This window comes from Oenanthe melanoleuca, chromosome 10 (assembly GCF_029582105.1).
Source record: "Oenanthe melanoleuca isolate GR-GAL-2019-014 chromosome 10, OMel1.0, whole genome shotgun sequence".
Classification (NCBI taxonomy): domain Eukaryota; kingdom Metazoa; phylum Chordata; class Aves; order Passeriformes; family Muscicapidae; genus Oenanthe; species Oenanthe melanoleuca.
Window position 1 is genome coordinate 19,380,495 of NC_079344.1, and position 23,793 is coordinate 19,404,287.

The following is a 23,793-nucleotide window of genomic DNA, read 5'->3' on the forward strand; positions in this document are numbered from 1 at the left end:
CTAGACTCAATTTTCAAATTGGATTGTGAAGTAAAAAAAATTCATTATTGATGCTGAAAAAATGTATCAGTACAATTGTGTTCAGATTTTACCATGCCATGAATAAATATCTCCATTCAAAAAGGGGAAGAACAAAGTAATAAGTTAGAGCATTGTTATACGAATAGACAAAGAATCCAAGTGGAGACTGTTTGAAGCCCCTTTTTAGCTCTATGAAAGAAAATAAAAAACAAACTAAACCACAAACCACACAAAATACCCTTCCCACCACCCCCCCAGTCCTGGTAGAAAACTAGCAAAAAGGCTTAAGTAATATGTAGACAGATGCAAGTGTGCTTTCATATCTTGTAGCTGCTTGAGATCTGTTCCTGTTATGCCTGCAGACTCGTCTTCCACCACAGACTGCTGGCAGAGCTGGTGGCACCAGGAGGCCTTTGCTTGCTGCAGTGGCTGTAGAAATCCCTACCTTGTTTTGCCTTGTCAGCAGTATGTGGAACTGCTGTGATGTATCTAAGGTATGAGTTGTGTCAGCTTCCCAATTTCCACAGCACAGTAAATCTGTTCAGCTCAACAGTGTCCTTTTGCAGCTGTCAGTGCTGCCTGAGGATTGCTGTTTGTCCTGTCTGTACTTCCAGTTTTCTTCCTTACCTTAACTTCTGGTGGCTGAGGGCCCTACTTGAACATTAGGAAGGAGTTAATGAAATACCAGTTTTACAGTGTCATGCTGTTAAATATCTCTAAGTAATGAAGATGCAATAATTTATTCTCCTCATTGATTTTCTGGGCAAGTGTTTCTTACAGATGCTCATACTGATCAAGTGTTTCTCTATAATTGCAGCATTGATTGACTAAATTGCTGTAATGCTGTGATTTATTTCTTAGCTCAGCCAATTAGAGAGTACCAAGGATATCTGTGGATCAGTTAACCAGGATCAGAAAGAGAAGTATATTCAGTTACGTTGAGAGCTGTAAAGTCTTTTGGTGTCAAATTTTGTAGATGATGGCATAGCATCAAAAGCATGTAAAAAAAAAGTTTCACTTCCAGGTAGCAGAGCAGCATGCAGGGAAGGGACAGCCTTGTCCTTGGGGATGAAAACAGCCGTTGGTTTTGTACTTTGCAGTGAGAAATGGGTGTTTATATAGAGCTGGTCTGTAGCGTATTCCTACTTTAGCATCTAAAGCTACAGGCTGTTAGTCACAGTCTTTTCTTGTGAGTTAGTTCTCTGAACTAGCACTTGTTTGTATTGCACTTTCTTTAATGTCAGCTTTAAAAAATTACTTGGTACATCTTAGATTATGTAAGTACACCATGCAGAGGGTCAAACTGTGTTTTGTTTGCCTTGAATCCATGCTTCCCTCATTAAATAAAAAAGCCTGGTAAATTAGCTGCCGCTGTTAACCACTGAGGAAGATCCATACTCTGCTTTTGCTAGAAAGACTTTCAGGGGGTGGTTATCCTCCTTTGTGAATGGAATGACTGTCTCGATAACTCCTTTAACAGGAGTTTGTTAATCACTCTTGCCCTGGAATTTCTGAAAATCCTGCAGTGACTACAGTGGCTCTCTCTGTTGTGGCTTTATGCCCATTACATAAGGAGTTTTGGAAGTGAGGGCTCAGTCTGAACCCCGTGACCCAGTGGGAGGCTCTTCCTTAATGTTTGTGTTCTCAGGTCCCTGTGTGTCTCATTCAGCCTCAGTTCACTCTGTCTGTGTTTCTTCCATGCAGTCAGTGAACCTTGCCATCAGACTTACTGCACACCATGTCAAACTTCCTTAAGAGTCCATAAAATTTGTTGAACTCCATCAAGTTATTTGGCCTCAATAAACACACCACTGCTTCCCTCATCTGAATGAGGTGCATCTGCAGCAGGAGGGTACCAGAATTGCAGTTTTCAGCAGGTCTGGCATTTTGTGACAGCAATGCAGGGTTTTCCAGTTTCAAGAAGCAACAGAGAGCAAATTTTTTTTTTCCTGAAGCCCATCCAAGAGGAAATGCATGCCCTTTCCCAGTACACTCTTTAAAAAACAACCATTTGTTTGGACTTGACCAGAACCCACAGAAGTAGCCACAGTTTACTGCTATCTTAGTGATGTAAAATACCTACGCTGATTATTTTGCTGCATTTAAAGCTGAACCAGTTTTCTTGATGATTTTTCAAGCATCAGCTTTTTTCCTGGCTTACTGTCAGGGATCATGCCAGCACTCCTGTCTGCCCTCAGCACTACTGAAGGACACTTGGCCCTGACTCTGTCCAGCCCAGCCCGAGTGATGTTGCGGCAGAAATCCACGTGGAGCGTTCGCAGCGATGCCCCGTGGAGGGTCACTGCCTCCAGGCTCTGGTCACTGATTCGCACACAGTTCTCCAGTGTGAGGCTCCTCAGCTTCTGACAGTTCTTGAGAAGCTGCAAAATGCAGTCATCTGTAACATGGCCACATCCAGAAAGGGTCACAGACAGCAGATTTGGACATCTGAAAGTAGGATGATGACAGGTGAGATGGGAGAAATACATCACAGAGCTTGCAAAAGCAAATAGCATCAAGAATAAATATGAACACTGGAAAAATGCCTCCTCTTCATCAGGACGGGCAAGGAGGAACAAGTAGGTGAGCACACATGTAGATCCTAATGTTCACCTTAACTAAAGGCAAAGCTTACCTCCTTTGCTCTTTCTGTGGTAGCAGCATCTCCAGGTCTGCTGGCACAGGGCCATTAGAGGCCTATTTGACCTGCAGCTGCACCATTTTTTCTTAAGGAGTTGGGTGGTGCTATGCTTCTCCAGGCACAGACAGTGGAGACCCAGTAGAGAGATTGATTTCAAGATGAAATGGAGGACTGTGCAGACATCCTGTGCATGAGCAAGTAAGGCACTCCCACTTCCCATAATTCAGAATTATGGATCTATTTTATCTCCTTGGATTTACTGAGTAGGTGCCAGCTGCTTCCTGGAGGGCATTGATGTTTGAATCCCACACAGCTCTTAAACTTCCCTTTGGGTAACTGAAACTGGTAACTCTATTGTTAGAAACAATGGTGCAGCAAATGAAAAAAGCTTTTTCTTGCTGCTTGAGTAGGCCTGGGGAAGTGCAGGAAAGGCCTGTCCCCAGTGGGGTGTGGATGCTGTCCAGGGACTGTCCTGGAGCAGCTGCTGTGCTAAACTGGGCCCTGTGCAGCAGCCTGCAAACCTGTGCTGTGTCTGGCTCCTGGCTCAGCCCCCTCTCAGTATCCCCCTGTTCAGCTAAAAAGAGCATTACACACAGCTCTGTGTTAATGTTACTCTCGTGAGACCTCTAGAAATAATTTTTTTTCTTTTAACTCTTTTCTGTTTTGAGCAGTTGGAGGAAAAAGCTGGCAGCAAGCAGTCAAGAAAGGCTCTAACAGAATAAAATCAGTTCAAACTCAGGGAGAAAAGCTGGATATTTAATTTGCATTTGTCTTTGTAAACAGTGCTAGGAATTTTGACTGGAAATGCTTTCAATGGCTTGCAGCAACAGGGGGCAGTAGTATCCTTTCTAGGAACAGGTGTGCCGATTCCTGTTAATCCGGATTTTTATCAATTGTTCTAGAACATTTACTTCAGAGATCTGGCACTTGCAATTTAATCCCTGTTTTGAAGCTGCCTTTCAGATCTTGTTTTGAGATTGCACTGCTGCTGGCTCTCACCAAGACAATCAGTCCTCTCACTATCCCATAATTTGTTGGATTTTTCAGTAGTTTTTCCGGAGCTGAGGGCTGGCTGTGGCACAGGTGTCAGGGAGGCACTGCCAGGGCCCGTTGGCTCTGCTTTGGGGCTGAGCCAGCCCTGGTGTTACCCACACACAGGACTGGCTCTGCCCCTGAGCAGCACAGCTGTGAAGGAAAAGCTGTGCACCCACAGCTGCTTTTTCATGGCAGCACCTCTTCCCTCACTGTAGCTTAGAAGAAGCTAGGAGTTTAAACTTCAGTATAATAGCAATATTTATTTCTTAGATTGCAATGAAGGTGGCACTTAGTAACATAATTGGACTTGTTGGAATGAGATATGTTCACTGTTTGAAATCAGGGCTCTGCTCCAGGCACCCCCCAGATACTGGCAGAATGGTGCAGTTCAGCTGAGCAGCAGTGTGGGATGCAGGAGTGCATTTTCCCATAATAACTAATTCATAGGAAAAAAAGAAAAAAAATAAAAGTAGGCTTAAGGAAATCTATATGAAGTGTACTGTAAAATGAACTTACATCACACTAAAGTAGTCAAGGCAAAGCAGTCACTTCATGCTCCATTTCAGGCAGGGCTATGGAGTATTTGAAATAACTATCACTGCACTCATCTCAAGACAATTACTGCACACTCACACCCACAGAACGTACCTGTTGCAAACGGCTAGTAAAAAATCACTGACAGTGTTCTCATGCCTCTTACAGAAGTCTTTCTGGAGACTGTTTTTCATCCAGTCCTCAATGTTACACACCTTGACTCTCTCTGAATACCAGCAGATGGATAAGTGTTTTAAAGCAGGTCCCAGGAGAAAATTATCCTTCTTTAGTTCCACTGGAGAATGAAACTTCAACAAAGACCACAGTAAAGGATCCTGAAACACTTCTAGCAACTTGTGACATGTTTTTGCTAGATTTCTCCTACTGTCTTTGTCCAGGAAAGAGAAGAGATGTAGAAGGCATTCCCGGTTGAGCTGGGTTATGTGCATTGCCCAGCAGCAGTGACAGAGTTGCTTAGCCTTGTGGAGCAGCAGTGCTGGTGAGGGCTCGCACTCACCAGGAGGCTGTTGCACATATATGGTTGTGGAATGGGGGTTATTTTTGGCAGAAGCTCAGAACAGGGAAAGGAAAAGAAGCATGTACGCAGTTTGCGCTTCCTTTGTCCAGGAGAATAGAATGGGCATATACAACTTGACTGTCATGAAATGCTTCCTTAAAAGGGATTTTTCTTCCCCCTCTTACAGTCTCTCCTGAAGTTTAGCAAAGTTCTTGAGCTGAGCTACTGGAGTGGGCTGAGGCTGTAGCGACAGCTGTCAGGCAGATCATTGTCAGTGTTTCCCATTCAGGAGATCTGGCTTTCTGAGCAGCACTTTGGTGTTGCAGTGTACAACACCTCTACTCTCTATTTGTTCACTGGTTTTTCAGAGGTTGCACATTTGGTTCATTTTAAAGGACTGTTACGTGGATAACAGAACTCTCATAAGCAGTTCTTTAGAAGGATCTGAAGAATTATCTGGGTGCCTTGAAGCACACATACAGTGTGCAGTTCAGTTTAGCAGCCTCATAGGTAGGGGCAATTTCCTGCCCCTTATTTGAAGTTGAGGTTATTTGAGTTATTTGATGTTGAACTGTGACTCTATAAACAAAGCTGGCTGTGTCCCCACCTTCTGCAGGAGGGGAGCAGTGACACACAGGCAGCCACACATGGGAACAGCAAGCCTATATTTAGTTCCTTTCGGGCTTGTGCTTTTAATAGATGTCTTCTGTTGGCTCATGTTTTACAAGTTTGGCTGTTCTGGTTTTGGAGGTTTAGTTCTGTTACCATAGAAACCTTTTTCCCCCACCCTTTGGTGGCAAAAGGAGATATGAAAATGAAAGTGGTTTTCCAGGTATAAATACTTGTTGTATAGTAACTGGAGAAAGTGTAGCAGAAAATTTTTCCTAGAAGAAAAATAAAGCTACAGCAAGGGCAAGTTGGAATTAAAAGCAGTAAACACACCTTTAACTTTCCTGTTTGTGAATTAAAAATGCATGAGATGAAGGTATTTTATAGTCACCTTCTGCCTGGTGTAAATACAAGAGAATACTACATTCAAACAATCCATTAAAAAGTTACAGCAAACAACACTGGGGGAGTTTGTCAAGTGGCCTGCACCTAAATAGTAGCTGGGAGACATTATGTACCTGTGGCATTTTAATCAGGAGTGTTTTAATGCAGGAAAACGTTGAGTGGGACCCAATTTACCTCTTCATTCTTACCCTGAGAATGCAGTTTAAAATTCAACTCTGACAAGATCTGAAATTTGTTTGTAGTCTGCAACAATCCTGGCTTGAGGAAGTACTGGAGTAATGTGTGTGTGAACAGAGCTGGCATACTCACAGAAATGGCAGCTCCTTCTGCTGCATGCTTTACTTAGTAACTTTCTACTTGTACACAGTGAGCTGTTTTACAACTGCTGCTCTTTTGGGCTTTATATCCTGTGTCATTTAATCTTGCTGTTCCCCCTCCCCCTTCAGAAACAGCTCTGCTCAGTGCCTCAAAAGGGACAAGAAGATTTCACATACCAAGTAATGCAGTCAGTGGGAAACAGCAGCTTAAAAGGTGTGCCTGCAGGTGTTCCTCCCGCCCACATGAACATTTACAACTCTCAAGAACTTACCTTTGTTTTTGAGCAGGTTTAAAAAGCTGAGACTTCTCAGAGTTATACATACAGGAATACTATTTTAAAAATATTAATTAAAAAATCCCCCATATTAACAACAAATCAACAATCCAGCAAAGTTGACTGACAAGGATGTCAGGATGGACTCTTGCCAGACAGAGGGGACACACCACAATCTGACATAAAAATTAACAGCAGTTGGGTGACAAGGCATTTAAAATGGAATGTCAGGTCCTCTTTGGGGTTAGGTGCTAAGTCTGATAGAGGTGTTACAGAGTTAGGAGCACTGCAATTGCTCCATTTTTTCCCCCCCAGAACAAAGTACAATACTCTGCCCTTTGTGTTCAGAGGACTGATGCAAGCCTGTAGAAGGACAAGAGAAATTTCATTTTCTAAGGAAAGGAGACACTTTAATGGCACATTTTCCATAAACATACTGTGTGATGAAATATAAGTCACATTCATCCTGGAAATGCTCCAGAAACACAGAAGATGAGCACAGTCAGTAATCCTCACTGAAAATTACACACAAGATTTTAATGGTAAACAATTACAACTATGGCACTACAGTACTTGAGAATATCCTAAAGCATGTTGGAATCAGCTGTCAGGGTGCCCATGACCTCATCAGTAAGACACAGACACATCAGTAATGAAACATTGCTGGGGAACTTCTGAACACCACGTGTAACACCTCCCAATGATTTAGTAAAATCTTCAAAAATAGCCTCCTGCTTTTGATACAAGTCCACTGTCCCTGCCTGTCTCAAAGTTTTGAACTCTTCTCTTTTGCTGACATTAAGGAGCTGGACATTTTGCCGTTCTGATTAACAGAAATCTTGGCTCCAGTTGTATACGTGGCTAAACAATCACTAACGGAAGGACAACCGTTGATTGGACACATTTTGATGAAAAAGATGCAAGTCTTTGAACGGTAGAGAGCAGTTGCTGCTTGCAGAGCAGTCTCAAGCAAGAAAAAAAATTCTTGCCAGCTAGTGTGTACTATGATGAGCAGTAACTAGAAAAGAAACATTTGGCTTAAATGAAAGAGGTATTCCCCCTCACAAGCTAGTAGATAAATATAGGATATACAAGCTAGGTTAAAAAGGTAATACTAGGCCAGGTGCAGTATATGTTACTGGTTCAGTGCTCACTTTTTTTTTTTTTTTTTTTTTTGACACCACACTGAATAGAATACAGTGGATAAACAAAGTTCTCCACGAGGAAGAGAAATACTTGTGTTGCCACAACAAACTGTTTATACTGTCCATCTGGGTTTGCAGTGGGAGAAAGTTAAATTAGAAAAGGATTTACAATGTTCCAGCAAATTGTTCCAGCAAAGCATATGGCTGAGTCGTGAGCAGCACCTGCCTGCTGTGATTGCATCATGTTCCCAGGCAGCCCCACATGGCCCTGCTGGAGATACCACTGCCCAGGATCTGGGTGGGACACAGCCAATGGACTGAAAGAAAATGCTCATGTGAGAACATAACTCTGACCCAAATAATTGCTGACAAGTAGAAGCTGATTGAAATAAGTGAATGTTGCTGAAGACTACAAATATAAATTTCTAAAAATGCAGAAAGGCACATTTACATCACTGTTTTGCAAGAACACTGCATACACCGGACTACTTTAAGTTAAAACTGTTGCTGGCCCAGAGATAGTTGTGTATTTTAAGCCTGGCATTCTCAAAGGTAAATTCTAAAGCAATCAAGTCCAAGCAGCGTGCTGAGGAAACACAGCTAGAGGTGAATCTGTGCTGCTCCCTATGAGCAGCAGGAAGGGCAGCAATGTGGGACAATGCTTTACCTGCTCTGCTTTCTGCTGGTGCAAGGATCAGCAACTAGTCTCACTGATTTGAAGAAAGGCTCTGCCTGTAAGGAAGGGATGGTGACAAACTACCTAGAGTTTAAAGCAATGATAAGTTCTATTTCCTATTCAACTTAACTAAAAGGCAACATCCTTATGTCAAAATATCAAATAGTAACTTTATAGTCTTAACCTGTGTACATATTCAAATCCCATTAGCCATGCTGAACAATTGCTGCAGTTTTAGATTAAGCCATTTACTCCCTTTCCTGGTGTAAGATGCTGTGTCAAAGATGTCAATAATGGCCCTGTACCAAAGGTGTGACTGTGATTTGTCCTTACCCCAGGGCAAGGCACTGCTGCCACTCCCTGTGCCCCTGGCTGCTCTGGGCTCCCCTCCAGCCCTCCCATGTCCTTCGGGGGCATTATGGGACTCACAGCTGGAGTTCTTGTGTGTTTCAGACAACTGCATTTTCTGTTAACACAACTAAGAGCTGCTCTTCGGCTGCTGGGACTCTCCATGAACTGTATTCTCCTCTTACTGAGTTTTAAGGAGTGTGCCCAGCTCCTTGCTTGGCACAAGGGAGCCAGCTAGAAAGGACAGACTGGGGGAACAGATCTGAAATGCAATATTTCTGCCATTTCACATTTTCTGTCAGATTCCTGGCTTTTGCAATATTTTCCTGTCTGCCTTTCCCACCATAGTAGCTGACTTCCACTCATCAGCAGTAGAGCTAAAATTGGTTTGGGTTTTTCTAGCATAGTCTTTCTCCATTACATAGCCAGGTTTTAGAAACTTGACCACGGCCCCAGTGTTCACCCAGAGACTGAACAGAAATGCAGCCTCAGGAGCTCCTGGAGTTCAGACTCCCTGAGCCTGCTCCAGTCACAAGCACTTGGCCTGGCCCTCCCCTCTAAGGGCTCTGCTGTGAGAGACTGAGCATCCTCCCTTGAGTTTGCATTTGAACTGACACAACAATTCCATGCAAAGCACTGCAGCACCATCTGTCTCCTCCCGCTTCCAAGTGAACTGTAGCCATGGAGCAGAGCTGCATTTAGACCTAAGCCTGTTCTCACAGACCCCAGCCCTTGGGGCTGCACTTCCAACTCCCACCAGGAACTAAGGGCTTCTACTTAGGATTCTACTGCCAAGAAGTCACCCCCAGTTTTCAAGTACGTAAATGTTCACGATCAAATTTTAGGATGACAGTCTAAACCAAGAGATATCCAATGCAATTTAGGTTCAGTTAAAAAACCATAAAGCTCAACATAATTTAGATAGGTAATTTAAAGATAATTGTTTAAAATCTGAAGGGGGCAGAGCATATCTGAGCAGAACTTGAATTAAATTGCAGTATTGATAGAATTGAACCAACTGTTTATTTACAATGATTCCTGAAAGTCACCAGCCTGAATACACACCAATATAGCAGCAATTACCTGGTCTATTTAAGAATGCCACATCGCCTCTCTTCTGCAGACAAAGGATGATTGGTCAGAGCCCGCTGTTTAAGTTTCTTGCACGAAGGAAAATAGTACGTGCAAACAATTCCTCAGTATAAAGAGATTAAATAGCATCTATGTAACAGGACTGAGAACAGCACAGAGTTGTATTGCTCTTCATGATCAAAAGCACATTTATCTTGCTTGTAAGGAGGACAGAGTTTCTTTGATGTAAATGTGCCTTTAGAAAGTGAGAACTGAAAAAATTAATATAAAAAAGTCAAATAACTATTTCATGAAATTATATATATAAAAATTGAGTTATCACAACTAAAGCAGCAAATCAAAATCTGCTGAGGTTTTCTGGTATAACTAAAAAAAAAGTTAGTTTGTGTCCAAATTCAGTAAGTCAAATGCTACCATTGACACAACAAAACAAAAACCCACAAGAGGAAATTGCAAAGTGCACAATGAAATTAATAAGTCTTGGATCAAGTATTTATGGAAAAAATGGAAATGTTTGTCCGGTGGACTTGGTAAGAATGCAAAGGAGGTATTAAAGTTTCTCTGCTGCAGGCTTGGCTGGGCGTTCCACATAGAAGAGGATGTAGGCCTTGGCCTTGCCCACGGTCTCCTCGTCCGTCAGGGTCACAGTGCTGTCGTTGAAGTGGAACCAGCGGCCCTCGTGCGCCGCGTATGCTGTGTAGTGGCCAGAGCCAACGCTGTGGGCAGGCAGAGGGACAGGGACAAGTCAGGGATACACCATGCCTCACTGGGGTACTGCTCTGGGGCTCAGGGAGGTGGGCACTCACAGCCTTGCACAGCACATGCTTCTCAAAGTTCTCCAAATTAAAGTTCTGCAAGAACACACTCTTGTCCCTTCTACTGTTACTCTCACCAGATCTGGCAAGGGCTGGGAAAAGTTAAAAAGACTCCCAGTAACTTTACTTCCAAATATGCACAGCAGCAGCCCTGGGTGTGCCTGTGAGCCTTCACTGCTGTGGCAGGAAAGGCAATGGTGATGATCTCTCTCACCATCCTCATCTCTGGGCTGCCATTGTTCCAAGCATGCTCACACACTTCTTGAGCATAAATGCAAATGCACCTTCCAACATGAAAAAAGAGGAAAAAACAGTCCCGTTTTGTAGTAAGAATTCCAAAATGAGGCAGTAATTTCTGGAAGGTCCCCTGACTCCTCCTCTTGGTTTAAGGCTTTTCAGTAGTAGAGGCACTAGACTATTTTCATTTCATCTCACAAATGTAACCCCAAAGGCTTCCAGGGGCATTCACAAGCCCCACTTTATTGGATCTGTCAAAATTAATTCAGCTTAGCTCCCTGCCAGTTTATAAACTGCAGCTTATTTCCCCCAATTAAAATGCAGGCTCTGGAGACAGAAAGCCCTTCATGAACTCTGCATGTACCCAAGTGTGAGAAGGTGTGCCAGGAGGACAGGCTGGATCCTGTACTCACCCTGAGCCGTGATGCACCACCACAGCCACGAGGTCATACAGGCAGCTCTCTGGGCCACTGTTTTCAGGCTGTGGTAGGAAAAAAACCAGAAAACTCTTCAGATCTCTGTAGCACCCACTGTAATTTGTAATAAAGGCATACGTCATGGAACAAATTCCTGCAGGAGCCATCAGTAGGTTTTCTTACCTCTAACAAGTAGCATTTCATGTCTAGGCCTCGCAAGGGAAACTCAACATAGGTATCAACCTTGTTTCTCAGATACGCTGTCCAGTGAAAGCGTTTCAAGTGTAAGCATAGCACCTACAGGGGGACATTACAAAAGGTGCCTCAGAGGAGGGGGCTGAGCTCGTGCTGGACATGGCAGTAGCCATGGGGAAGGAGAGGTCTTGGTTGAATCATTATTTCCTTTAACATTGTTTCACACTAATTTCTCATGCTTATACAAACCTTTGGTAGTTTCTGAATCCAGAATTTTTTGGTGGACTTCTGTTTTTTTTTGCATTTGTGACACATGTACAGCTCTGTCTCATCAAGTTCTTCCAGGTCTGTAAAACTGCGAAGACAATCTAGGAAAAGCAGAACCACCAAGTAATTTTTGTAACATGAAATACAACAAATACAGTAATAAGGTGCACTCATCTGCTGCAGCCATTCTAGTTGTATCCATCTGAGCAGCAAAAAAGCAGTGTAATAATGTTTTAATGCAATAACATGTTGTAACATGCAACCTTCCCTGTTCCTTTAGTTAGTTTGAAAGAAAAAAAAACAGGCATTCACAAAATCTCCATCTTCCAAACAAGATTCCATCCAACATTCAGCACAACTGCTTTCAAACAAAGATAAACTGCTTTCTAACATAGAATATTCAACTTTTAAAGCTTGTTTGCCTTTAGGTAGAAAGAGACCAGACACAACAGGGTTTTGTTGAATATTTCACTATTTTCAGCAAGTCTATTCACACATCTGTAAATACCATCCTGTATAAACCAAGGTCAGTAAGAGCACTGCTGCCTGACCTGCTGGACTGCACTGATGTGGATTAAATGCAAAACCCCCAGGAGCCACCTTCACTGTGGGCACAGCCCACGCTCCCAAGGACAGACCCCAGCAAACACCCACAGGCAAACACTGCACATCAGTGTCTGGCAAGAGTGAAGTACATTAGAAATGCTCTGGCTAGAAAGAAAATCCTCAGAGGCCCGGTGTGATTTCATCAGGCAGGCACTCTTACCTCGTAGCGTGCAAATTGGTCCACTCTCCTGGTTTTTAGTACGTTTGTTTCTGAACTGACTTGGAATATCTAGCGAAAGGTCTAGAAAAGCAACGATTTAAAAAACAAAATTAGGGTTGAATAGAACAATGCCTGGTCTTTTCAGGCTGAAACTCTGGGTCTGTCATGTGACATCTAAATATGTCAAGCTTCAGATTTGATTTTCTGCTCTAAGTCACATGGTATTTGAAACACAGGAGGTTGCACCTTACCTAAGAATGGGTCAAACTTTCTAGATTCAGTCCCACATATTAGGCAGTTGACTTCATTTTGAAGAATGCCTCCAAAAATGGCAGTGACCACAGTAGATGCTCCATTTCTAGGCAAAGCACATCAGAGAAGTACAGTCAGCCAGGTTCCCAACACCTGTCCTGTGTTTGGTGCTCCCACCAAACACAGGATGAACAGGGACTGCTCCAGGCAGAACGCAGCTGCCCAGGGGGCACATCACACCTGTGGTGCCTACGCTGCTTCATCCTGGACCTAAGGAAAGGTGGAACTCTAAGCAGATGCTCAAACTATCAGAGTTGTGGTGCATTTCTATAGTGGAGCTGTCCCTGATGCTTACACAGGTCCAGAATTTTAACCCTATAATTATCTGAAACAAAAATTCTTTCTTCTTACGTAGGTCAAGCATATTTTTGTTTTAACTCTATGCCCTTTCTTACATGTACGTTTGACTTTGAGCACATTTCTGCACTTCCAACGACAGCTTAAGCTGCATTAAGACATGATAAACAATGTGCATGATCAGTGTTCTTCTCTAAGCTTTCATTTCTCTCCTATTTAATTTTTTTAGCAGATTACGTAATGGGCCTGCTTCTCATAGTCCAATTTAAAAACCACACAAACAAATTTTAAGTTGTTACTATACAGCACTAAGGCTTGCAGAAACCTGTGTTCCTTGCCTGCACACTCCACCTACCTCTTTCCAGCTCATCTGGCTGCTTCCTGAGCAGGAGGAAAGATCTGCTTAAGTGGACTGGTACACAAGAAGAGAGCACTCAAAGCCTAGTTATTGCTTTACTGGAAGCAGTAAAATGCCCAGGCCAGAAGGGCAGCTTACCCCACCTCACTGCATTTGAACAGCCCTTCTCAAGAAAAATTTACAGTAGATAGGTGAACAAAGGTTAAATTTTCCTTGGATTTTGACATTCAAAATATTGACAAAAGAAAATTGGTTTCGATTTCAAATAAATGTCAATTCTACAAATATTTTAAGATTCTTCTGGGGGATTTTTAAGCATCAGCAACACAACATAAATGCAGTAAAGAGCACAGTCTGAACTCTAGGCATTCCCTAACAAAGCATCTATAAAACCTGCATCTCAGGCCTGCTTACTCTGTCCTAATCAGCATAGAAGGGAAAACTCAAACTCAAGTTTTCTGTAGGGACCAAATGTGCAGGCTGATCTGACAAGTTTCCTTCCTGAAGCAAATAAAAGTTCTCTCTCTCTGAGAGTTTCAATCTGAGAGAAAACACAGCTAGGACAGAGGTCAGAAAAACCAGTGTTTTGAGAAGTACAGAAATAGGAGTGAAACACCCAAATTACACCTGTTTCAAGGCACACAGTAGCATGAAAATTTAAATTATGCAGGGAAAAAAGCACCAGCTGTAACTGTCAAGTGATACACAAGATCATCTACAGGAAAACTGACTTCAAGCTATAACTGCACTACTCAGTCATTAATGCAGGAGGTCTGCTGATAATTTAAATATCAAAATTCTTGTCCGTCATTTTCACTCCCGCAGCATTCAGGCTATCTATCACCCTGAGACAATGACATTGTCTGGGGAGAAGGAAGAATTCTGTGGGGTATAGAAAATACAGGTTTTTATTTCTGGAAGACTACAGAATTAAAATGTCTTTACAACTGCTGTGTGCTCACTCACACCTATGAAAACTGCTGATCTAAGTAAGACACTTCCTTCTGAAGGGACACAGATCCTACAGAATGCTCATCTTTATAGCCTGCAGTTTTGCACTGCCTACAGTTAGCAGCACTGAAGAAAACTTATAACAAGGCACCCTGAACCTGAAATTTCAGAGCCACCACAGGCAAACCCATGCAAAGGCATGAAGGCTTTGAAGAAATTAAAAACCACCTCTTACATGCAACATTTGTTGCTTGCAGACAGGTTAGAATTTTCTTGCAAGATTACTGAACGTGAAACACCATTGAAGCCACCCTGGAGTTCCAGGTGTAGATGGTCCAAAAGATAACGCATGAACTCGTGGGCGTCCTGTTGCTGATATCCCCTTAAGAGAAAAGGAAACAACAAAAAAATTGCTTTAGTGGCAACACACAGCAAGCACCAGGGTCACAGGAATAAAACCTTTGCAGACTTTCCATCTCCTTTGGTACTGACTTATGTTTGATTTGTGCCTCAGCAGAACTGCTTTGAATCTCATTCAGACAGGACACTATTTGTCCCTACTTTGAATCTGCCACAGATTAGGGTCAATACATGTAATCTCAAACCTAAGATTCAAAGAAGAGATTCAAAAGAAGGACACCACAAAATCTATTGTTCATGTGGAGTGCAGAGTCAGTATTTCTTAGTGGTTCTCGTTCAGTCACTGATCTTACTTGCTTTGGCAGGTACAAGTATTTGTCTGTTTAGTCCCCTCATTGAAAAAAGCAGGAATTTAGTTTTTTTTTCCGCATGTATCTTTCAGCATCAATATAAAGTCTGAAATAATTACGATGAGAGCACCATTTCTTATAGGACAAGGTCTACAGCCATGTTCAGAGTTGCACACCTCCCCTGCGCAACTCATTTTTCTGGGAGAGGGAGGTAATGGGGTATTCAGAGCATCTCTTGAGCATTTGGATTTGGTAGGACAAGGATCCAGTCTCACATGTGCTGTGCCATCAGTAGCAATGCTGCTCAATCACCATTATTATTTCACCACTAACAAACCTTACCAAATGGAACAGAGAAGCCATCAGGGTAAAACGTGCCTTTTAAGTTATTTAAGCTAAATCATGCATCAAATTCAATAAACAACTGCTGTTCACTTGCCATTAAGCTGTACACTGAGACAAAGCAGGACAGGATACATAGTGAAAACACTGAAAGCTTTGTGCAGCACTGACATTAAGTATGTGCAGGTCGTTGTAGGCCTAAGCTACAGAAATCCCTTACACAGCAAGAGCTGCCTTCCCTCCACCTCCTGTCCATTTCTACAAGCTGCTTCATCAGGCCTCCCCTTTTCTACCTCACCACTCCACCTAAGTGCTGGCAATAACTGTCAGGTAGGAATGTCTGGGAGAGAAATAAATGGGTTTTTAATGTGAGTGCTCAGGGGAAGGAAAATCCTGTAAGACTCATGGCAGAGTACCCAGAGGTGGAGAGAAATGCTGAGGGACTCACTGCAACAGAAATATGCAATATGAGGCTGATGTGCTTAGTGAGGAACACAGATGCATCCTATCAGAGTATTGCTAGGACATAACAGAGAAAAAATAAAAATTTTCACCATCTAGGATTACAGTAATGCTTTTTTCCAAACCATCAGCTTTAAAAAAAAAAAAATCAAGGAGTCTGTATACAGACACATGGGCACCACTAACTACCTCTTACAACAGAAAAGCCAGCATACAGAAACTACTGTGCTTCAACAGGCCAGTCCTGTATAGCCAAAAATAGGACTTACTGTCCCAAAGTTGGAAAGTCATTACACATTTGTTAAAACAAAGTAGTAAAACCAAACTCTGCTTCAAAGCTGCATGTTAACTGTGCACCGCTTTGAAGCTGCTAAGGTAACACAGGATTTGCTTACTTTACTGAATACAGATTTCTTCAGTAACCATATAAGCAACCACATTAAACAAAGATTAAATTTATGGAAAGTCTTTGCTTCAGACACTTTTTTGACATGAAATTCCTCGTAAAAGAACTTGGCACACTTGCTCTGCAACAAATAAACCTCTAGAATTCTTCCATATTGTTGGCTGTTCTCCCAGTGCATGTATTTATATTTGCATATAAGCATGCTAATTATAGATGGAAAATTCTTTAGATTTGTTAAGAAGCATAATTATAGATACATATATTTAAAAGGATATGATGCTATGGACAATGCACTGGTTAAAATAAATTATAATGTTAAAGCCCTTCAGCAAAAAGCAGTGTTGCTCTGATAGTCTGCTTGTGAAACCAAACTGATATCTATCCACCCAAAGCAATTAAATTCAAGCTCACCCTCAACATTCTGTTTCCCAGTGGCAAGAGGATAGGATATAAAGAGGATCAGTTACCAGGAAAATAGAGCACACTATTTATACAGCAGTAAATCAGCAAAACACACATCTTGCAACTTGGCCTGAGGCTGCAGAACTGCCCATGGCATGCAGCACTGCAGCAGCCAGGGAGCAGGACTTGCACAGCAGCAGGAGAGCCCACAGGCTCTGCAATTGTGCCTGCAGTAACTACAAATGGCATTCTCTGCTCCCTGCTGCACTGAGAGGCAGAGGGCAGCAGCAGCAGCTTCTCTAACCCTACTCAGGGAGAGCAGAATTCACAGTCCTTCACTTCAACAACCACAATTTCGGAATAAAACAACTGAACCCATTTCCAGCTGCTCCTCCCCTGCCTCAGCACTTCAGGCTCCACAAGCACACCCGAAGTGGCTGCTTTGCTGCTAGCAGGCTGCTCTTCAAGACATCCATCCATCTGCCTCCTCCCCATCTCCCAGGAGCACACAGGACACAAATGGAATTTCAGCACTGTTAGCTTTTATAAGGTTCAACTAAGCACTGAACAAATTCCAATTTTCTCCCTGGATCATGTGGGAATATACACCTGTTAAAAGCAGCTGACTCTCATCTCCATTTGATTTTATGAGTTCCCTTATCCATTAAAGGTGGACATGGTCCCAGAAAACTGGGAATAAAAAGGGAAGAGGGAGAACCCAAACAAACAGCACTTATTCTTTTAAAAACCGTGATAGAATCCAGAGTGCTGAAAATTTGCTTGAGGAACTTCAAGGAACAGGTTCCTCAGTTGGTCTAACAAGAATTATAGAGAAGGCTCTAATAGGGAAACTGGACAAAGACATACGGGATGATGTTTGTTTGCCTATAATGTTTTGGTCACTGCTTGCAACTACTGGTGTAAAACTTCCTTGATTCTCATAAGCCAAATGAAACAACTGGCGGTGTGAAAAACAGAATAAACAGATTGAGCAGATGTGTTCATAGCATCTTTTCAGCACTGCTGGAGATGTAACAGGTAAAAGAACAGCTTGACTATCTGAGAACATGGAGCAACTGTGGTGGTTCCAGTTCACCAGTCTGAGCTTTTCATTTAACATCTCAGTTAATGTAGTGGGGGCTAGTTCTGGCCAAATGCCAGTGCACTCACTAGAATTATTCATTTTTTGCTGCAAGATAAGGACTAGTAGGAGAGCAAAGCAGGCTCAAAACTTTATAGGCTATAAAGGAAACTTTATTAACAGAACTAAAAGAATAATAGTAAGCAATCAGAATAAACCTTCAGAACACTTCTCCCTCCAGCTCTTCTTTCTTTTCTCTCTGACAATGTAAAGAGACAAAATTTGCTATTTTCAGTCAGTTTATTACTTTTAAAATAATCTTTCTTTGGTCCACTTAGGGAGAAGAGTCTTTCTTGCCATGTCATGTAGAGTTTTTCACAAGAAACAGTTTTCATGGTTTTAATTTTCACAAATAGCAGCCACCTGGAAATTTACAATCCTGAAGTTTCTCCTATGTTTGGTAGTTTTTTTCACAACTCCTGCCATGAGTCATTTTAATTTACTGGGGAGCAGTTTTAAGGATGAGCTGTTCCAGTATAGAAACAAAAGTTTTCTTCATCGATTTTTGGGAAACAGAAGTCTTCTTCTTCTTCTATCCCTAGGCAAGGTTTTTCACCACTTTCATTTCTCTCTATTTAAGCTTTTAATCAAATCACAGCTTCTTCAACATCTGCTTGACTTTAGTAGTGGTGCTCCTGATCATAGCTGTGGTTAGAACACTACACCTCTCCAATGCATTTTATGAGTTATAGGGAAAGAGTCTGATGCATTAATTATATCTTTATCATTGCCTTATAAGAGAATTTTAGCTTAAGACTAAGGCATTTTTAAATTTTTTTCTCATTTGGTTTTTGGCGCTTTTAATTGATCTTGACGCCTTTATGTTGTTCTTTTTCTGTACTTTCACTTTTTTTTTAATTGAGAGAAGTGGTGCTCGCAGGTTTGTTTTTAAATGGAATTTTATAGCACTGAAAGAGTTAATTTTATTTGGGCTTTACATTAGGAAATGGCTTTTTGTTGTTGGTCACATGGTTTCTGCTGGGCAGTGGCTGCAGAAGCTCATGGTGTTGGTTTCAGCTGTTTCTGCACTTCTGAACAGGATTATATTGTTTGCAGTGATTTCACAGAGGCATATTTAGCTTTTTTAAGTGGTTTAACAGGGTGTTAATATTTAAAATTAGCTAGTTGATTGATTTTGTCAGGTCTGAAGGAAGCTGTTAAGGTTTTTATAGGGAATTATTTCAGTAGTTGGTGGATTTTTTCCTTAACTAAAAACCAAACAAACTATGTTAAACTACAACAGTAACTTACCTTCATCACAATAAATCCTAACAGGTTTCAGTGCTCCTTTGAAAGAGATTCAGGGAGACCTTGGAGAGGAACGATACTTGGGTTTACTTGGGTAACCTTTTTCCTTTTTTCGTCTGTTTTGTCAGTATGAGCCCAAAATGCTTATTATGCATAGGATTTTTCTCTTATGGTCCTTTTAACACATCCAGCTGGTGACTACTATATTTTGAGAGAATCAAGGAAGTTTCAGCCAGTATGTCTGCATTTAGGCCTGCAGGTGCTTCATCTTATTAAATCTGACTACATCATTTTGTTATTGTAGCCAAGCCTGAGTTCTGTCAACACCCTGCACTTGGCACTTACCTACCAGTGAATAGGTTGATTCTTCCAGAGCACTAACTCAAAGGTACAACTACCACTGTTTCTCTTTGAGATCTCTGTCCTCTCTGACACTGCTACTATGTGGTAGAAGGGTAGAAGGAAAAAACAAGCAGTACTAATGAACAGAAAACTTGATCAAAGCAAAGATCCTTTTCAAAGCACATCTGAAGGCATATGGAAAGCTGCATAGAGTGCATCATGTGGATGCAGCCCATTTTAGAGTAGGACTCCAGCAATATATGGTTGCAATCAAGAATTCTGTTATTAAAAAAAATAAACTTACCTAAAATTTGGCATTATTTTCCAAACAACATAAAATAATGACTCTGGACTAAATGCTGTTTGGTTTCCTTGCCATAAAGCACAGAGCGTCTTTCTGAATTCTTCCACAAGTGAACTGTAAAGAAAGTAAGAGCTGGTGTTTAATGTGGGTTTGTGTTACAAGTCTTAGAGCTTTACCTGATCAGTGGTACAAGTATCAGAAATTAGCTGGGTTAAGACTGTAATGACCGGATAAATTTCCTTTTTAGTAGTTTCAAAGTTCTTAGGTCCAAAATCCTACCCATAATGTTGAAGAAAAAGAGCTCAGAAAAATTACATTTCAGATGTTCAGGACTCATGTGAACACTTATGCACTGTTTGCTATTTTAGTGCAGACTCTGCTACCATCATCCCTTTAACACTTGGTCAAACAACCTACAGATCATGAATCTTACTCCTGAATTTTTTGTAGTAGTAGCAGTAGGTTGACTTGCAGTCACATCCCCATAACCCTATTTTAGCTGGAATTCAGTAGCATAATGTCTGCAGCACATATCGAGAGGACTTCTTAACATGATTTAACATGTCACACTCCAGCACTACCTGGCTGCCTCTCCCTGCACCATCAGATCTGTAACAGCAAGCTGCAAGTGGTACGAGTTTCTCTCTTTGAGACAGCTATTCTTCTGTGCCCCTGTCCCCTGTGAATTGTGCAATATCAAGTGTCTGTGGCCCCAGCAGCCCACACTGGCTGTTCCCAGCACAGCTCAGAGCTCACAAGGCACACACAGCTTACACATTGTTATCTCCCTGGCTCCTGGTGTGGTAAGTTCGCCGCCCTGCCGTCTTCCCATTCCTCAGCTCCACCGCAGGCAACTCCTTGAAGTAACAGCAAAACTGCTGAATGTTACTAGGGAAAAGGAAATAAGAATGAAATCCTTAAAGAGCTTGTTCTTTGAAATGCATAAGCACCATCTCAAGCAGTAATACGGGATGGCAATCGAAAACGGTTCAAGAGACAAGAAACACTGTAGCAAATACCTTCTGTCAGTTACTGAGCAGACCTGCAAATACCACTGTCATCCCAGCTTCCTAAAATCATTACATTTTGGCTCTGCTTTGACTAAGAGATACCCTGCCAGACTGAGCTATCATTTCCTACCAATCGAGACTTGCACCTGCTGAGGAAGGGAACGTATTACACCGGCCTGGGCAGTGAAGGAGCACTCTCCTGTTCTGCCCAGGACATGGAAGCTTTCCTCTGGAATGCTGCATCACAGCAAGTGCCTCACACCATCAAACACAACCTCACTGACGCATGCATACTCACACCTGCAAATCCAGTGGGAACTTGCCAAACTGCCCTGCCCAATGCTGCAGCACCCAGAGGGGTGGGAGCTGCGGGAAGTACCTGAGCGACTGCAGGATGGCGTTCATGAAACAAGTGTTCCCCAGATTCCGAAGGCCTGTGGCACAAAGGGCAGTGGTGCTTCCCTAGAAGGAGAACAGCTAGGTTAAAGAAACATATATCAATGCTCCCCCCACTTCCCCCCTCCTGAGTCATCACTGTTGATCAGCACAGAATGAAACAATAACCAACTACACTGAGCTGCAAAGCCAAAGCAACCACCTCAGCAGCTCCAACTGCCCTGACGCTCTATCTTGACATGAAAACTGTTCCTTACTCATTCCTGTCAAGAGAAGACCATACCACATCTTTTCCTGCACAAATAAAATTAGAATAGGACAACACAGAGTTAATCACAAGCTCTTATTGTCAAGGATTTGTGTGTATATATGTTAAACATTCACACTCCAATAATGTCCACTGAGAACTGGACAGCAATTTCCCTACAGTGCCTGTGAAAAGTCAAACTACTAATCCTCATCCATCTCTTCCCATGTCTAATACGCACAGTGTGGCCACCTCCAGGCTGTTTTTAAGTCACCAGCACTAGTCTGAGTCTCAGTGGGATTCTGTGGTGGCCAGAAGGGTTTTTGAAAGACAACATCAGTTATTTGGGAAATAAACAGTCAAGTTAGACTGTGCAAAGAAAAGGCAAAGAGTTGAAAATAGAGAAGCAAAATACACACCATTTACAGCCTAGAAAAACGAACCCACAGATGAGCTTGCTTTTTGTCAAATTATCTCCAGGGTGGGCGGGGAGAAAAGGGAAGAAAAATGTGGACAATGTATTTATGATTCTAGAATCTGCAACACTTGGACACATTCCACTGTCCACAAAATACCACATTGGAAGTTCATCAAATTTCTGGGCACTCTTCATTGTTCTAACAGAATATAAAAACTGGGCTATCTTTTAGTATCTCGAAGTGCAAACACCACAGTGTCCTGAGCACATTCTTTTCTGACTCTTGCCCCAAGTGCCACAGCACAGCACTAACGGACACAGCATTGCCCTTGCAGTTTAAGATAAGGATTCAACATGCCAACAATAAAAAGATAATCTGTTGTTAGAGGCAATATTGAAGTATTAATAAAATTGACAAAACAGCACAGAGTAGGAAGAATCAGTTCATGCTTTCTAATTCTGTCTTGTCCTTACCTAAATACTGCCTGGAATTTTTCTTCTGGTTTTCACTGGCTTTGAGCTTTCCAGACAATGATGCTGTGTACTGCCATAGCAAGAAAGCCCCACTATTTCTCCCAGGCTTCCTCAATCTCTGCAAGATTGGGACAGTACAGCAACACATCTAGACAACCCTACACTGACTGCAGTAGTGCATTTTTTAAAGTAACTAAAGCTTTCCAGACTTTGTCAAACAGCAACCAACTGCTCTGCTCCACCCCAGGCTCTTATTCCCATTCATATCCCCTCATTCCTATGGTTGAGGAGCTGCTGCGCCAGCCCCCTTTGATGACACTGCTGTCCCACAGCCCAGCAGCTGTGCTCCATCTCTCCCATGTTCCCAAGGGTTAAAATGAAACAGTTGAATACAGCTGGGTCAGTATCCCCCCTCTCCACCCTCAAATTTGGGGAGAAATTATGAAAATAAGAAACTGCCTTAACCCAATCTGTAAAAAGGAGACATCTGACTTGGGATATTCTTTGCCTGGAAGAAAAGATGCAGCCCTTAAGCCATCTAGCCAGGGCTGGATCCTCCTCTCCTGGGTGCTACCCTGCAGATCTGAAGTTAAAATAGCAGGAAGCTGAAACAAGAAGTAAAGCTTAAAAATAGCCCACAGTTTCTCTTGAAAGCAAGTTTTACTAAGCATTTTTAAAAAAACTGGTAACGTTTTTTACTTTTTCCTAACAATTACTCTTAGCCTCCCCTCAAAGCATGCACCTCCTCCTTTGCCTTCTGCACTTGGGAGAATAAAAACCAAAACACCAAAAAAAGACAAAAGCTCCTTGCCTGCTCAGAAAAGCAATGCTCCATCTTGACATGAAACCCTTCTAAAGCCCAGGAAAGCTCAGAGTCTACATCAACAGAAATGCAGCAGAGTATCAGCCACGCTTGTTTGTGAAGGGGTTTTTTTAGGTATGTGGCCAGAAGATGCTGAAGTGCACCAAGCAGGATCTTGGCTGAGGCCAACTGTAAACCTCAGCAGTTTACAATAACCCTTTGAACTCACTGTACCAGATCTGTTATACTTACATTTACTTTCAATAACTTGCTGTTCAGAGATGAGTTTTCCAATAGTTTTCTTTTCCTATGTCTATCTGATGTAAAGGCTGAACTGTTGGAAAGCAATTAAAAGCAGTTATTTACCACAAAAACAACTTATTGTGTGGACTGGACCAGAGAAAATCAACTCATGTTCAACAGAGTGATCTGTCACCAGTTGTCACTGACAGCAAACAAGCTCCCCACTGCTGCAGTCTGAAATTGGCTGCACCTCCTTCAGGGCACAGCCCCACAGCCTACCAGGGAGTTCATGCAGCACGTTCTGCCCAGGGATGTGTGCATGTGTGCCCTCAGCAGTGGCCTTATTAGCAGCCACTTGTCATCTAAAATATTAATCCTTTTCCTAGGTCAAAGAAATTAAATACTTTTGTCAGGAGAAACATATAAGCCTTTAAGAATTCAACTTCAAAAAAATCAGGATGAAGTTATCAAAAAATATGTGGAATGTTAGCACTTATTTATTATAGCTGACTTCTCTTACTTAAATAAAAATACATGAAATTGTAACATTTGTGTAATACTAAATTACAAAAATAATCACTTAGTCTTTCACACATCAATAGAAAATAATGGCCCCT

At 42.1% G+C, this 23,793-nt stretch overlaps 2 protein-coding genes across 3 annotated transcripts in view; both read right to left on the reverse strand.

Annotated features, from left to right (window-relative positions):
- Positions 1 to 6,378, reverse strand: FBXL22 (F-box and leucine rich repeat protein 22). Its single transcript, XM_056499782.1, has 2 exons — positions 4,346 to 6,378; positions 1 to 2,469 (listed from the first exon to the last, which is right to left on the reverse strand). The coding sequence occupies exons 1-2, from the start codon at positions 4,678 to 4,680 to the stop codon at positions 2,124 to 2,126; spliced, it is 681 nt and encodes a 226-aa protein (XP_056355757.1). The 5' UTR covers positions 4,681 to 6,378; the 3' UTR covers positions 1 to 2,123.
- A 359-nt stretch (positions 6,379 to 6,737) lies between these two features.
- USP3 (ubiquitin specific peptidase 3) overlaps positions 6,738 to 23,793 on the reverse strand; it is a 42,795-nt gene continuing 25,739 nt past the window's right edge. For both annotated transcript variants that reach the window (XM_056499776.1, XM_056499777.1), the window contains exons 5-15: positions 23,186 to 23,267; positions 20,976 to 21,058; positions 20,361 to 20,474; positions 19,587 to 19,700; positions 14,465 to 14,611; positions 12,563 to 12,669; positions 12,312 to 12,392; positions 11,528 to 11,646; positions 11,267 to 11,380; positions 11,081 to 11,148; positions 6,738 to 10,331 (exon numbers count right to left, since the gene is read on the reverse strand). In XM_056499776.1, the coding sequence (XP_056355751.1) occupies positions 10,166 to 10,331; positions 11,081 to 11,148; positions 11,267 to 11,380; positions 11,528 to 11,646; positions 12,312 to 12,392; positions 12,563 to 12,669; positions 14,465 to 14,611; positions 19,587 to 19,700; positions 20,361 to 20,474; positions 20,976 to 21,058; positions 23,186 to 23,267 (1,195 nt within the window). In that variant the 3' untranslated portion in view covers positions 6,738 to 10,165. The remainder of the gene's footprint in view (positions 10,332 to 11,080; positions 11,149 to 11,266; positions 11,381 to 11,527; positions 11,647 to 12,311; positions 12,393 to 12,562; positions 12,670 to 14,464; positions 14,612 to 19,586; positions 19,701 to 20,360; positions 20,475 to 20,975; positions 21,059 to 23,185; positions 23,268 to 23,793) is intronic.